The following is a 16,561-nucleotide window of genomic DNA, read 5'->3' on the forward strand; positions in this document are numbered from 1 at the left end:
CCACGCTAGCCATTCCGCTGGGAAAGAAAACTCCACTTAACCTCGATAATAAAAGTTTATTCTCTCTCTCTCTCCGCCGTGGGTTCACTCCCCGTGAAAGCGCGCATCCCTCGCGCCATTTCACTCGCACATATAGCGTTCGGCGGCGCGCGGCGACGGCAGAAATCTGCTTTGGAGTGTCCATATAATTGCTATCGCAATAATAATACAAGACATTCGAAACAACATTGGAAACCACGGAGGGGGTGGCTCCGTGGCTATGGCATGGAACTAGACTTGTTTCGAGGCAGCGTAGCCGTGTACGCAGAAGCGGTTCAAGGGTACTCGTCATAGTTCGCTTGAATATTCGGCGGTTGCTGTGTACGCGTGATGCAAGCATGCCGCAAAGTACATACATAAAAAATTGGAGGAGGCTAAAGCTTCGCCTTTAAGAGTTGAACGCGATAGCATTATCGGGACCCGTTCGCATACGGCAAGTAGGCTTCATTCACTGCAGCACTGAACGTGGGAAAGCCAGCGTACAAATACCAAGTGTACACCGATCCTCTTAAAGTCGGCTTCACTTTTAAACTGAAATGTATTGCTGGAAAGACGTTTTTCAATGAGCAATATATGTGGTGTTATATTAAAAGGTGAAGGCCCTAGCCAAGGCCCTAGCACCTTTTTTTATTAATTGTTTGCTATTGCCCGACGCGCGCAGGTCTGGTAGAAGTGCTGGAAAAGGGGTTTGTGTTTGAGTTTCCTCATAGCAGAATTAGGTTTTCTCGTACATTCAAATTTCAATCCGACGCCAAATTGTAAAGTACATCGTACTTTACCATTTTGCTGACGGATTTCACTGTGAGAAATTCAATTTTTGTTCACCAAAACCTTGCACCACGTGGAGGGCCTGCGCGGTAGGGGTTGGGGATGATTTTCTCCGCCACCCGCACCCCGCAGGGGCGTCTGCGTGAGCAGGTGTTTGGTGAGTGGCGACACCACCTACCCGAGCACATGGGGGTTGGGCCCTCCCGTGTGTAGCCGTGCGCGGCTTAGCCGTGTCTGGGGAAAGGGGGATCCTGGAGGTTGAGCCGATGCCGGGTGGTCGGCCCTTTAAGGCCCCCCGGCGGAGGCGACACACCTCTGCTTCACATAGACGGCACCCCTGGGCTGACCCACCCAGGGGAAATCGGCAGTTGCCTTTTCCTGTCCTCCTCTTAAATCTTCGTCTTTCTCTCTCACTTTCAATCTATCCTGTCTTCTGTTCACTTCCTTCCAATTTCCCAGGCAGCTAGGGTTAACCTTGTGTGGGTAGCGAACCTTGGATATTCCATATTTGGTTATAGTGGGGACATACGGCTGGCGTCTGCAGGTCTTGTGTTTACAGGCTCTGCAGCGTCCTCTTGTTGGGCTCCATGGTGGGTTGCTGGCGTTGCTGCCGAAAAATCTATATATACTTATGGCAAGCTTATTCCGTCCACTCCCTGATCGCCGTCTGAAACGAGGGCGCACTGATGAAGTCTTCCAGTGTTTTGGTCGCCAAAGAGAAACTTTTCCCCGATTCCACGTAATTCACTCAGAAAAAACAGACAAATCAGTACGAACAATCTCACGTTTGCTTGTGTCAAAGATTTTGACTGATATTTTTGGATCAGACTATAAAGCATCCAGGATCGCAAGCGGAGATCTCCTTTGGAACTCCGTGATGTGAAACAATACGAGAAAGTGCCTAATCTAGTGTCATTTGGAGATGCCCAAGTAACAGTAACAATAATGAATACCACCCGTGGCGTTGTATCGGATGATGATCTGTTGCAGCTGAGTGAGGCTGAACTCCTGGAGGATTTCAGTGAGCAGAATGTTCTCAATGTCAAACGGATTAAGATTAGGCGCGACGGCAAGGAAATCCAGACCAAGCACCTGATACTTACTTTCAACTCAAGTGTTTAGCCCGAGTCCATCGAGGCCGGGTACATCAAGCTTCGTGTTAGGCCATATGTGCCAAATCCTCTTCGATGTTTCAAATGCCAGCGGTTTGGCCTAGTTTGCAGAACTGTCGAGGCCACCAGATTTGTGCGAAATGCAGTAATCATGAACAATCCTGAGTCCTAAGAAAGTTCTCTACATTGTGTTAGTTGTGATGGGGAAGTTCGCCGGATACTCGCGGTCGTGCCCATCCTGGAAAAACGAAATAGTGACAATTAAGGTAAAGGAAAACATGACTTTCAAGGAGGCACGCAGGCGGGTATCGCACCTGCCGAAAACCAGCTTTGCCGAAGTGGAGCGTCAGGGGGCAGCGCCACAACGGCTCCCGGCGGTGACGCCATACGCCCCCTCGGCGGCTGCAGCTAGCGCTGCTCCGCCATCTCAGAACAAAGGGCCATCGACCTCCGCGCTGGTGGCCTCCAAGGTCTAGTCCCTCGAGACGAGGCCTTCACGTCAAACTAACCGCTCGCAAGAGCGCGTGTCCAGCGCCTCGCAAGATGCGATGGACACAACCGGCCTTAGGCGCCACCAGCGCCTAAGGAACGGCGAGAATCACTCGACCGCTCCAGAAAAGAAAGATCTCGTGTCACGGCGCCTGCAAAGGGCCCCACGAGCTAATCTTCATTTCTTAAACACATAGCACAAACGCATTTGTCATTATGGAGACACAAATACTACAATGGAATGTCAGAGGACTTCTTCACAACCTCGACGACATTACAGAACTCCTACACAAACACAATCCAAAGTTGCTGTGTGTTCAAGAGCCACACCTGAAACCCACAAACACAAACTTTCTCCGCCAATACACCATCTTCCGGAAAGACCGTGATGAGGCTAACGCCTGCGGCGGTGTAGCAATAGTAGCAGATAAGTCTGTACCTTGTCAACATGTCGCCCTTCAGACACCCCGCGAGGCAGTGTCAGTTCGGGCAATTCTTTTTAATAAATTAGTCACTATATGTTCCATATACATACCCCCAAACTATCATCTCGGAAAAACCGATTTCTATAACCTCACAAATCAGCTTCCGAACCCCTACATAATCGTAGGTGATTTTAATGCCCACAACACGAGTTGGGGATACTCGCGATGTGACGCAAGAGGTCGACTCATTGAAAACTTCCTTTTAAGCTCCTGTGCGTGTCTCTTCAATAAAAAGGAACCAACCTATTATAATCTTCATCATAATTCTTATTCATCACTAGACCTGTCGATTGGCTCTGCTTCGAATGGTGTGTAACCAAAAATCCTTATGGAAGTGACCATTTTCCTGTAATGTTAAATTTAATAGAGGAACACGATTGCCCACCACATGCTCCTAGGTGGAAACTAGCCTCCGCCCAATGGAATCATTTTAAGGAATCGACTTACTTGTCACAACATTTTATTACCGATCTTAATATTGACGACGCAGAAGCGTATTTTACCGCTTTTATCATCGACAAAGCAAACAAGTTCATTCCACAATCAAGCGGTAGCTCATCCAAAAGACGAGTGCCGTGGTGGAATGATGAGTGCAAGGAGGCGTGGAAAAAACAAAATAAAGCGTGGGGCATACTCCGTCGATCCCCAACCGCGGAAAATTTGATCAAATTTAAGCACACTAAATCACAAGGAAGGCGAACGCGACGACAAGCTAAGAGGGCAAGCTGGGAGAGGTTTCCTATCCGGTATTAATTCATTCACACAGGAGGCAAAAGTATGGAACTGGCTGAGGAGGCTTAAGGGACAGTAAATTCATCCATTGCCCCTGGTGGATAAAGAAGGAAACAAGTTGGAAGACTAGGCCGACGCTCTAGGTGAACACTTCTAGCGCGTGTCTAGCTCCAGCCACTATTCCGAGAGCTTCCTGAAATATAAAGCAATAAAAGAACGTAAGCCTCTGAACCGGAAATGTGGCCAAAACGCACCTTATAACAGTCCTTTCGTCATTGCCGAACTTAAAGCCGCCTTGTCAGAGCTCTGCACCGGGTCCGAATAGAATAGAATAGAAGCAGTATTTCTTGTCTATATTTCTTGATATGACAAAGGCGTACGATACGACATGGCGGTACGGTATCTTACGAGACCTTTCGCACATGGGCATTCGAGGGAATATGGGGCGCGATCGCGCAAACAGCTCGCTTTTCCGTTCCTTCGCTTGCCTTCTCGTGATTGGTCAGAATTGTGATTGCGTCACGGGGCGGTACCGCAGCTTTCCCACTTTGTGACGTAGCAGTCAAACTGAACGTGCGGAAAGCGAGCTGTTTGCGCGATCGCACCCCATGCTTAGCACTATAGAAAGCTACCTGTCTAACCGTAGTTTTCTAGTCAGAATTTCTTGTTTCATCATTAGCCCTTTTCCAGGTCCTTTTCGTGTAGAAGGTATTTATTATTCAGAGTCTATTCGTTTCCGCGAATTCTACCAACATATCTCATCTACTGCTCCTCGGAAGAATGCCATAGTTGTCTATAGCTTGTTGCCCAGCCTGCTTTCCCTCCACTATTGCATTGATGTCGCCCATGAATGCAGTATACTGTGTTTATAACTTTCTCATTGCTAATTCAACATATTCATAAAATTGTTCCATCCGTTCGAGCATAGGCATGTACTACATCTAATCTATATGGCCTATTTAGCTTTATTACGACAACTCCTACCTTTTCATTAATGTTGTAGAATTCATCTATGCTGCCCGTAATCTCCTTAAGAATTAGAAATCCTTCCTCGCATTCTCTCTTATCTGGAATAACTGTGTTGCAGAGGGCGTGGCCGTTAGTCTGCACTGCATAACCAGTTCTTCTAACTCTCACTAAGGATAATAATATCCCAGACAATGGATCTGATAATTCTTCAAGAGTTATCAGGCAGCAGAATTAGCTTCTGTGCTAATCTAACCTAACACGAGAGGGTTCGTCTGTTAGAGGTTGCCGGGTTCAGTTTCCAGAGATTGACCACCACATTGGTCAGGTGCTCCGTAGCCGCTGGGGACCAAGGTTAATTGCAAGAGGTAATTGCCAAATTCTGGGGTATTACGTGCCAGGACCACGATCTGATTATCTTAATCAACTTAATCCAAAGGTCGCACTCCGGATTAAGTTGGACCGCCTGAGCTTATTTAGCTTGCACCTAAATTTACGTACAGGAGCGTGTTTGCATTTCGCCTTCATCAAAATACGGCCGCGTGTTACGGGTTGTAGGCTTCGGCCATCTGTATGCTGGTAGTTGGAAACAACCTGCTTTGAGCATTGACCTTATATATGCGTGTAAGAGCCGCACTATTTTTTCGTAATCGTAAAGAGGTGTTGTCACTAAACGGGGCTGGTTTGTTGATTTCTTGATTCGTTATTTGTTTGTCCAAAAAGAGCGATCGCTGTTGCTTTCATAATGCATATATTTCTTCACGCAAGCACGCCAAGCTGCTGGTGGCCGACTATAGTCCTCAATACAGTCCCTGTCACAGCTGCTCACATTCGACTCGGTAGCACACTCATGGATAGTCGACCTCGGTGCCTTACATATGACTGTTACGTCAGCTTTTCCCAGCAATGTCCGAAAATGACACGTGCTCAGTCTAAGATAATGCAAGCAAGCTGCGACGCTCTTTTCAGCCTTTGAATTATTTATTTCAACATTGTTTTTCGAATACTGGGCTGGCAAGTATATACGGTATTAAAAGTTCTGTAATCGAATGCACCGCTGCATGCCAGATATGCCTGGGCAATCACGATGCCTCAAAGCGAACGCGCGACTTATCGCAAGACTATTACTATCGTCCGCAATCTGGAGTATAACGTGGAAGACAGCAAAATGTCATCCAGCCGACTTGTATCACCAAGCTACAAAGGAAACCCATACAGGTTTTTGACAAAGATTCGCAGTATTTGCAAGCCGCGTGAAGCCCAAGGCGCCGGTATGGGCACTGGCGGTACAAGTGGTCAGAATAAAATCGATCGCAGTTAGATTTGACACAACAAATGCTCCATGTTCTCTTCGCTGCCGCAGACGTCGCACTTTCGGTCATTCCCATCAAAGCACAGTACGCCTTCGTGAAAGCCACGTTGCCTCACGTCGGTGAATGCCGAAGTTGGAGCGCAGGGTTCCGTTCGTGTAGCCTGGTGCGCCTTATATTTTGGGTGTTCCGCTCTGTTAAAGAGAGCTTGCGTGCCAGGTGACAAGGTGCCTTCCAGCGTCTGTCCTGGAAAGAGGAATGGGAACGCTGTGTTGTTCTTGATGTGACTCTCGGGCAGCTTTCTCTGCGAGATCGTTTCCACTGATCCCGCAATGGCCAGGTAGCCACTGGAAAATAATTTCGTGGCCTTTCTGTTTGACAATTTCGTATGCTAGTTGTTCGTGAGCTCCACGTCGGAGAACTGCCGGTACACGTTGTAAAGCCGGTGTCGAGTCTGAAAACATGGCCCATGTACCAGGAATCTCTGCGTCTATAAATTCAAGTGCACTACGCAGAGCTGTGAGCTCTGCAGTCGTGGACGTCGTGACATGTGAGGTGTTGAATCGCATTGTTACTCCTCTCGTCGGTATAAACACAGCACCGCCAGAACTGGTCGATGTAGTCGATCCGTCCGTATAGTCGTGCACGTGATTGCTGTATCTGTCGTACAACCGGCGTAAGCGCAATTGTTTCAGTGCAGACGGTGATAAATCTGACTTTTTCTGAAGTCCTGGAATTCTAAGTTGGACTTCAGGACGGCACAAACACCATGGAGGAGACACGAGCCTGGCCGGACGACCGCGTTTGGCTTACGCGGTAGTGCGTCGTAGGCACCAAAATCGGAAGTACTGGCGTCTGTGTTAACATCCAAAATGAAATTTGAAATGCGCACCACGGTGACATTGCCAAGGCGTAGCGTTGAGGCCCCGCCACACTCCGCTGTAGCCTTCGCAGTACAAGGCATTGAAGGAGGAGGGGGATCACAGCGGAGGCTGTGTCTGATTGCCAATAGCTCCGCTTCTGCTGAACGCATTGAAGTACTTTTTGCGGCAAAGTATTTCTGAAATGGCCTATTTTCACTCCAAATGTCCTTCTCCACTTCGATAAAAGTGGTTCACGGCCCCTTTATATACCAATAGAACACTGACTTGAAATGTTTTCGAAAAGTTTGTGTCACTTTTTACCTTGTCGATTTCATTTTCAGGCTGTTTCTAAATAAGAGCTACACTATTAATTGTATCCCAGCAGGAGCAAGAACAGCAGATGTTTATATTTCGAAAAAATGAGGGGCACTCTTTGGTGGCATGTATCGAAAATTTGAACTGTTTAGGTTGCTGATTAGTCTCTTTGTCCCAATTATTATGCGTTATATACGGCATTTAGTTCTCCCCCCCCCCCCCCCCCCCCCGGTATCCTCGGTGAACTATGTGTATTCTAACTATGTAAATATTCTGTGTAGGTTCATTACAGTCGTTGTAGAAAGGTATTCATTGGAGTGTTCCAGGGAGTCATACTGCCGCCAATCGAAATCTTTCCCTGACTCCTAAAGCAATAGCACGAGATAATTTTAAGCGCAATGCGTTGCGGTACATTCACTTTCCTGCCTTTAATGCAAGTGTTTCAGACAATTACTAAACCCTCGTTTCGATGTGTTTTCGTGCATCATACGAGATTCGTATTTTGTTTATATATGGGCATGATATGGGTAATCTGTAGGCAATGTACCAAATACCTGGTTTAAATGCGCATTACATAGTAGAATACGTATGCAACTGGTCCATTGTCCGTACAGATTTTTCACAAAGCTTCGCTGTAGCAGTATATAGCAAACGGGCCAGGATGCTTATATTTAAGCATAATTTCATACTTAAGTTACGCTGCATGAGAACCCAAGCGAATGAAAAAAATAATATGCAAGGCAGGGAGACAAAACTGTTTGGTGGCTCCGAAGGGCGAGCGATTTGGGAATGTCTGTTTCTCGATAATTTCATGGGGATAAGTACGCACCCTTTGTATGCCACTCTCTTTTGTCTTTTAATAAAGCCAAGATTAATACGTTTGCTGTGTCGTAACATATCGCCAAGGCACTTCATATTCTGTGTCCACAAACTTTCCATGACACTGAATTGATTTGAATTGTTGTGAACCCAACACCCGGAGGGACCCACGGAGCTGTACAAAACATGCAATTTCAACCTGTGCAGGAGTGTGTGGAGTTGGGTTCTCGAGCCGTTTTCCGTGTGAGTCCCGGCACCCCCAGACGTCCTCGTATCGCGAGGTGAGTGCAGCCGTGTTCTACACGTTTCACGGGCGTCTTGGGCGGTGTGTGTACTGTCAAAGAGCGTCACGCTAGTTTGAATTACCATGGCCAGTAGTTGATGTGAAGGCTTATTTGTTGCCATTCATAGTGCACGAATACCTTTGCGCCAGCGACATACAACTCCTTCGGAGTGAAAGAATAACAGCGCGAAAAGACAAGGACGAGAAGGGCACACACACACACGTGTGTGCCCTTCTCGTCCTTGTCTTTTCGCGCTGTTATTCTTTCACTCCGAAGGAGTTGTATGTCGCTGGCGCAAAGGTATTCGTGCACTACGAATTTTAACTAGCGCGACACGCATGCGCAAAGTCGCGGGCAGCCCCGATCGGCGTGAAAAAGAAAGGAAACAAAAGAAGTACGGGCACCTGCCCACGCAGGTACCCGTGGAGACGCGAGAAGAGACTTTGCGGTAAAAAACCGCAAAGTCTCGTCTTGTCCCCCACTACGCCCGAGTGGCGGCCCTCGTCTTTCGAACCCCATGGGCGCTGCGGCGTGCAAATCCTTGCCGGCTCCCAGGATTCGATCGTGGGCTTCGAACCCCATGGGCGCTGCGGCTCTTCGCGTTGCCGGCTCCCAGGATTCGAACGTGGGCCCTTTCGAGTGCGAGCTCGACACTCTACCCACTCGGCTAACGTAGCGGCACGGTTATCGCCTTACGAAAGGCGACCAGCAGCGTGAGCCTGCTTATCGCTCGGGTGAGGGGGACAAGTGCGTGCTACGTCGATGCATGCGCACGACCGGTGTTCGTTTATCGTAGATGGCTGTTCGCCGACGCTCGCAGGCAGAGAAGCGGCGGTTTGCGCATGTGCCAACATAAATCTAAGCACAATAAATATCCAACGGAAAGAAATTTCGCATGGGCTGCAATATGGCCTAATTCTACGGTAGCGTAATCATCGCCATGCATGGCATCCATGATCGAACGCAACCAGTGAAAATGCGTCTGAGTAGTGCGATCATTTGTTCCCTGGCTTGGCTCCAAAGCCTGCTTACGAGGATGCCGTGGACACTGGTGCCTGGTGAAAGAACCAGCGTCCTCGCATTATATCGCTAGCTAGACGACTGAGGCAACCTGGATGCGCGTTTGACTAGTTGTGGTTTGTCAGTACAAACCTCGCCTACCCCCATTTCATCGACTGCAATAGCGTGTTCGGCTGAACAAGGCAAATACATTGTGAGAGGTTCGTTGCACTCGCATGCCTGCAGGACTGCTTGTCTGGGTTCTAGCTGCGGCCTCTTCGACGCAAGGACCTGTAGGTCGAATGGGATGGCATTGCGTTCACAATGGTGTTTAGTTGCCGGAGCATCTTGGTCCGTGCTGTGATTTCCCACATTGGAGGCATTGTTCACGAATTGGTTAGCTCCGCTCTTTGAGTAAGGCTGCAGATTCCGGCAATGGAGGTCAGGTGCGCACCCACATGTGACTGAGGCGGTACAAGTTTCGCGGGCATTACATCTGAACTGCACCGCACATGAAATTTTGAGTTTCATGGAACACCGCTTACAGTTCCAGGAGAGATATGCAGTGTGACAGCAAAGTTGTTGTACAAAAGGGCATTATGGGGCAAACAGGGATGGAGATAACGCGGTGGAAACAGACGGTGAGGGGAGCGATGTGTATAATGTGTAATTGTGAGGCATCGTTGTATAACTGCCACAATAGACCAACCTTTCAACAACGCTTGCAGGGCAAAGCTTCACACGGACCAAAGAGCAGACTAGGACACAGGCCAGCGCCGGCTCATCGACATCATGCTATACCTAGGCATGGGGTTTCTCGTCAGAATGTGAGTACATGAATGAGAAGAAGAAGGGTTAATGACCACCGTAGATAGATAATACGGAGAGGACGACCTGAGGAGGATAATGACGCGAAGAGTGTTGAGTGCTTATGTACATGAGACGGTAGCCCTATTAGAGCCGCTCATCTAACTTCGTGTCTTGCAGAAACGTAAACAGCCCGTTAGTTGCACGCGTTGTTCGGCCCATGTGGGCCGAAGATAGCGTCCTCCGACAGTGGTTGCCTGCCAATGCTGGCTAGGGAATTTTTGATTTGACCGTAGATTTGAGGTCTAATTGAAATCGCCGCCTATGAAATGTGGCCGTTGTGGCGTAAAGCCAATGGTAGAAACGTGGGATTTCTTCGTAATTCCAGGTATTTGAAGCTGAGTCGACATTGAGTCGATACTGTAAGCTTCCATTTATTTCTATGCTCTCTGAACTACTGCAGCACACGTTCGTGTCGAACCGACTCGTAGAGTCCTTTTAATTCTTTCGGAGCTCTTTTGTACGTGAGACAGTTGTGCGGTGAATTTTCGCTCTGCCGGAAGAACAATAAGATGCTTCTCGTTGTTCGTGAATTCTGAAGTGTTCCGCCCACTCTGATCAAGTTGTCTTCATCTTTGTAAGCAAATGTCATTAAGGTAGTATTAGACGCAGAACCTTCGCCAAACGCAATTTCTTGTATCTTAGAGATCCAAAATGTCTCTGCTCTTTCTGTTTCAACAGTTAACACTGGTCCTGTTATCCTTGCGTTTTGAACGAAGTGGAATATCCAAGTAGTGATGTTCATGCTCTTGGAAAGATTGTTAATACGGGAGAGGTATTTTCGGTTGTCACTTGCAACATCCTTGTTTCTTCTCCAGCTTTCTCAGTTCAATTGGCCAAAACAAGTGTTGCCTAATCATCTACTCAGGGCTTGTATTTGTTTTACTCTGTTCGATACGAAAGGCTTCCATTTATCAATGTCTGAGTTTATCTATCCAAGAACGGCTGCTGAGTCAGACCAGAAGTGCGTTTCGCAGTCTGCCGATTTGTCTCTCTGCACAGCCCAGCTGCCGTCAGAGCTGCTAACAGTTCTAATTGCGGAAGCATTAACTGTTTCAGTGGTGCCCCTATTGTCGTAACTATTCAATTCTTTGTCTCTGTTCGTACATAAACTGCATATGCCAATGTACTGGTATCTGAAAGAGCATGGAAGGTTGGCTTGCACGAAATTTACGCAGTAGCGATTCTACGTGGAAGACGTAGGTCGTTTCACCACCTTTCCGAAGAGTCACATATTTCAATTGGAAGACGGTCGTCCCTATGCAGCTTTTTCTTCTACAACTTTTGGCTTTCACTATAAAAGGTTGAAGAAAGCCGTATGGGTCATAAATCTGAGCTGCTGTCTTTAATGCATTCTTTTTTGTCTTTGCCAGGGTTGCCACGAGTTGTATTAAACCCGTACATGTGAGAATTCCAAATATCGTCGTTAATGCCTGCTACTTTTTCTTCACTGAGATGCTGCATGCTTGTAGAATTCGTTGTCCATTTACGTAGATGCATTTTTGCAGACCAAGAACGTCGTCTACATAAAACTGGTTCTTAAGTCGGCTCGTCATCCCTTCATCATCTCCTTTTGTATTCTCAAAATGAAGAAACGGGCTTGATGCGAATGGTACACCATTCATCCTCCATATTACTTATCTTGGCAATTCGTTTCCTCGCGTCAGAGGGCTTTCGTACCAAAATTACCGAGATGAATTGCGGTCTACTTCAGCAACATGAATTTGCAAAAAGGCCTTCCCAGTGTCAGCTGTAACTGCAATGCTATAGGTTCTGAACTCTGCTCGATGACCGATGGATTCAAATCAGGTCCTGCACGCAAAACATCGTTTAAAGACAGTCTGCTGTAAGAGGCGTGCCTTTGTCGTTTCGCTCTTGTTGTTGATAACTGCCCTGTGTGGTAAACAGGTCCGAGACCTCCGTTACTGGGTACTTGTTCCGCAAAGCCATTTTCTTCATCAGGTCTAGTTGAACATATCCTTTGAGGGGAAGCGAACTCCCGTCAATTTTCTTCCACATTCCAAAACGCTTGGAGATGTTTTGAAATGTCTTCATCAAGGCTGCTGGTTCGCACAACGACGTTTATCACGTTGGTGGTGTTAGTTTCTGTGACACTTTCGAAACTTTCTACAGGACCTTGCAAAGTCCAGCCGAACTGTATGACAGTCAGTCCGTTACTTAATGTTCTGATAGTTCCAATAGTAGTCATATCCAATAAGAACATCTATACTGTCATTCATGCAGGCATCATGTGCAAGTTGAAGACTGGTGTCTTTTTCATGAAGGCGTTGAGTCAGGGAGGTAGAACGATGTGCCGTTACAGATATTGGGAACTTCTAGGTAGATCCCAAAAAGAGCACCAGTTTTGAACACTTCCATGGAATTTGTTGATCTCCAGTTTCGGAAGCTTTCTAGTAGTTCGAAAGTCGCGGTTCATGTTACGAGTTTCGCGTTCACTGCTTGGCCCAAGCGCTTGAGTATCCCCCATCGACCTGTACACGCTTTCGAGTTCTAATTCAATTGTTCAATAGCGCTAATTCTCGTAAAGCTGCCTCTTTCATTATTAGAACATTTAAGTTGTCTTGCAGCTCTCAAATAGTCGTTGGTGACTTTCGTCACGCCGGTCCTTGGTGCACTCCGCGTTTTCTTATGGCGATCCAGTCTTGCATAGGTTCTCGGTAGAATAGGTCGGGTCTGAACGTTAGTTGACGTAGCTGCGTCAATCTTCGTGAGCGCAGCTTCTTTGGAAGTCCCTTTCGGTCAGGTCTTCGTCGTTGGAATGCATCAGGAGCGTTAATAAGCATCAACATGCATGCAATTGCTTTAGAAAAAGCACAGTCAACGTTGCAGCCAACTGAATGCTTGTGCCTCAAGGCTCTCCAGCTTGCGCATACAAGCTGACCCCATGTTACATAGCAAAGGCATGCTGTAGCCCACAAAAAATGCCTGAACCCCATCTCAGTCCAGATATGAAGTTTGTCAGCGCAGTAACATATTTTGTCCAAGAAAGATTGCGGTCTATTATCACAATAATAAATCTGTCGTCGGTGACTAAAGGGAGTGCCGTTCCGTCGACCACGATGGGATACTGCGACATCGATTTACGCGTGAATTCCTGCACTACACACTCACTAGCTGAGAGTTGCAGGCCCCGACGGCGCAAGTCCTTCGCCGTGACGGTAGCCGCACGTTGAAGCCTTGCATGCACTTGAGAGACCTGAGATACAATTGTCATGCGTTGTGTCAGGTAGCTCGTCTGCATCCCACCAGTATAAAATATGGAGCTAAGGACGCCACCCTGCTAACGTCATGTTTATCAGTCTTGCCCTCCGTAGTGGACATGAAAATGGTGCGGCTACGCATACATCCGGCCACTAACTCCGAATCTTCAAGCGCTTGAAGAATAGAATAGTGGAAGACATTGTCGTAGGCACGTTTAGTATCCAAAAATATTGCACAGAAGATACTAGGTCGATCAGCCTCAGGAAATCCACCACTTCTCTCGAGTACCATTCCAGTCTGTTCACTACCATCCGCTCTATTACTCGCAATCACCGATGCGGGCATTTCCCGGGTTTTAGGAGAGCCACATAAGGACTGCACTTCCAATTCTCAGGCACAGTCCCACGTAGAGTCGTAGAGCTACAGGAGGATTTCTCGATCTTTCACGCCAAGATGACAAATCGCATGCGATCACATCTGGTCCTGGACAATATGACTGGCGGGAAGCAGATATCGCAGCGTTGAGCTCGTGCATAGTGAAAGGCGCATCCAGACGGAATCGTGGTTGCATTGGAAAACCGGTAGAGGGGAGCATAGGGGAAGTTCCTTATGGTATATATGTAGAATCATCAATTCAACCCATAACAGCTTGTATGGTTGAGCTTGTATGAACCATTAGCGCTGGCCAGACAACACTGCAATTCGCTATGAATCCGAGCTGCAACAGCACCGTCGAAATGTACATAATTGCAATTCAGTGGGCTGCCAGTTTCATAAAATCGTTGACCTACACCCTACTGAATTACAATAGCCAAGCTTACTTTCAATGCCTGAGCGCTGTTCCTTCCAGAATGCAGCTGAAGCAGGCTACTGCGGGCGCTTCTACATTGTATCCGTCATAGTTCGGAAAGGCTGCGCCACTCCGCAAAAATACCGCAGATATTCTACTACACTAGTGATTGCATAATCGTTTGAAACCGTTGCGTAATGATTCATTCGCGCGCGACCACTTCATGTTCGCAGAAGGTTCGTGAATCGGGGCAGCTTGCACGATGCGTCCCGTGAAACTTCACTGTCCATTGTTCAGTGTGCGACAGTTCATTATTGTTAGAGCACTTTACCGCGGGAAAACGCATTGCGCAAGCCGCCCGCGAACTGTGACGGATAAAGGTTACACGCACCTCGATGGTCTGGCGGCGCCGCGACTAACACGGGACATTGGTTCGAGGATCCAACTCCACGCACACCTGCACAGATTCAGATAGTTCACCGTTGTTACATCAGACGATGAAACTGCCAGGATGCATGCGTATCTCAACGTACGACAGGCTGCTTCTGTTACAGTCCTTAGCTTTGTACCGCGAGTTCACTTAATTGTTGTTAGCAGTCTTGTCGAAAATTTGTCCCTGTATCGCATGTTCCTTTACCGGAGGTTATATAAACAGCGGCAAGACCCAGTTTCAATGACAATGTTATGCTACTCCTTGAAGCGGTCTGCGCTGGCTGCATGAAAGAGGTTAGATAAAATGGCGGACGACAGCCACCTCACTGAGATCAGTTCTAGTTAGAAACGCTAAACTGCCTATTCCTACCTCAGGTAGGAATAGGACACTTCTTGTATGTACTGTTTCCCAAGCATAGCCGAGCGTCTGTGTTTCGATGGAGTCGGTGCGCTGTAGCGTCCCACTGTCGCTCCAACAGCCCCTACGAACTTCGCGACGTTTCCAGCAATTTTCTCCTTCTTGATTGCCGAAGGTAACAGCCAGCCGGAACACGTTGCGAAACAATGCTCTAAGCAAAAACAATAAAACGCCGCCTCCGTGCATTGATTGGAACGTATCATTGTGGGTGGCTCGCACATGCGCAAACTGCCGCTTCTCTTCCTGGGAATACCAGGAAGAGATATCGCTACGCAGTTATCGGGTTGCGATTCTCTTAGACGATAAGCGAACGTAAGCGTTGACGTAGCACGCACTTGTCCCCCTCACCCGGGCGATAAACAGGCTCACGCTGCTGGTGGCCTTTCGTAAGGCGATAACCGTGCCGCTACGTTAGCCGAGTGGGTAGAGTGTCGAGCTCGCACTCGAAAGGGCCCACGTTCGAATCCTGGGAGCCGGCAACGCGAAGAGCCGCAGCGCCCATGGGGTTCGAAGCCCACGATCGAATCCTGGGAGCCGGCAGGGATTTGCACGCCGCAGCGCCCATGGGGTTCGAAAGACGAGGGCCGCCACTCGGGCGTAGTGGGGGACAAGATGAGACTTTGCGGTTTTTTCCGCAAAGTCTCTTCTCGCGTCTCCACGGGTACCTGCGTGGGCAGGTGCCCGTACTTTTGTTTCCTTTCTTTTTCACGCCGATCGGGGCTACCCGCGCATTTGCGCTAGCGCGTTGAAATTCATAGTGAACGAATACCTTTGCGCCGGCGACATACAACTCCTTCGGAGGGAAAGAATAACAGCGCGAAAAGACAAGGACGAGAAGGGGACACACATGCGTGCTGTCGTCCTTGTCTTTTCGCGCTGTTATTCTTTCACTCTGAAAGAGTTGTATGTCGCTGGCGCAAAGGTATTCATTCATTATGAATAACAACAAATAAGACTACTGCTGTTTGACTGACAGTCAAGACGCCCGTGAAACGTGAACACGGCTGCACTCACCTGCTTCTGGTGGCTCCGGGACTCACATGGAAAACGGCTCGACAACCGAACTCCTGCACGGGTTGAAATTAAATGTCACTCCGGGTGTTGGGCTCACAACAATTCATATGAGTTCTGTAACAATGAAGGCTTGTGGGCACATACAGTATATGAAGTGCCTTGGCATTATGTTACGACACAGCAAACATATTTACATTGGCTTATGAAGACATTCCCAAATTCACCACAAAGCTTTTTCGCCTGCTTTGCATTGTTTTTTCATTCGCTTGGGTTCTCACGCGGAATAAATTACTAAATATAAGCATCCTGGCCTGTTTCCTGCAAATACGACTACAGTGATTTATACAATGGGTTTTTCAACTGCGAAGCTTGGTCAAAAATTTGTACGGGCAATGGACCAGCTGCAGACGTATTCTACTATGAAATGCGCATTTAAACCAGGTATTTGGAAAATTGCCTACAGATTACCCAGATCTTGTGTGATGCACGAAAACACATGGAAGAACGGGCGTTCAGTAATTGTCTGGAACACTTGCATTAAAAGCCGGAAAGTGAATGTTTCGCAACGCATTGCGCTTAAAATTCTCTATTTACACAGAAATTCAACCGTCTCTCGTGCTGTTGCTTTAGGAGTCAG

General features: G+C 47.8%; 1 protein-coding gene across 1 annotated transcript in view; it reads left to right on the forward strand.

Annotated features, from left to right (window-relative positions):
- The window catches only part of LOC119432922 (uncharacterized), a 49,188-nt gene that overhangs the window by 18,845 nt on the left and 13,782 nt on the right, over window positions 1-16,561 (forward strand). Inside the window, exons 4-5 of the mRNA XM_049658419.1 lie at window positions 8,106-8,179; window positions 9,910-10,008. Coding sequence (XP_049514376.1) covers window positions 8,106-8,179; window positions 9,910-10,008 — 173 coding nt within the window. The remainder of the gene's footprint in view (window positions 1-8,105; window positions 8,180-9,909; window positions 10,009-16,561) is intronic.

The sequence above is a fragment of the Dermacentor silvarum genome, chromosome 11 (assembly GCF_013339745.2).
Source record: "Dermacentor silvarum isolate Dsil-2018 chromosome 11, BIME_Dsil_1.4, whole genome shotgun sequence".
Taxonomy (NCBI): Eukaryota; Metazoa; Arthropoda; class Arachnida; order Ixodida; family Ixodidae; genus Dermacentor; species Dermacentor silvarum.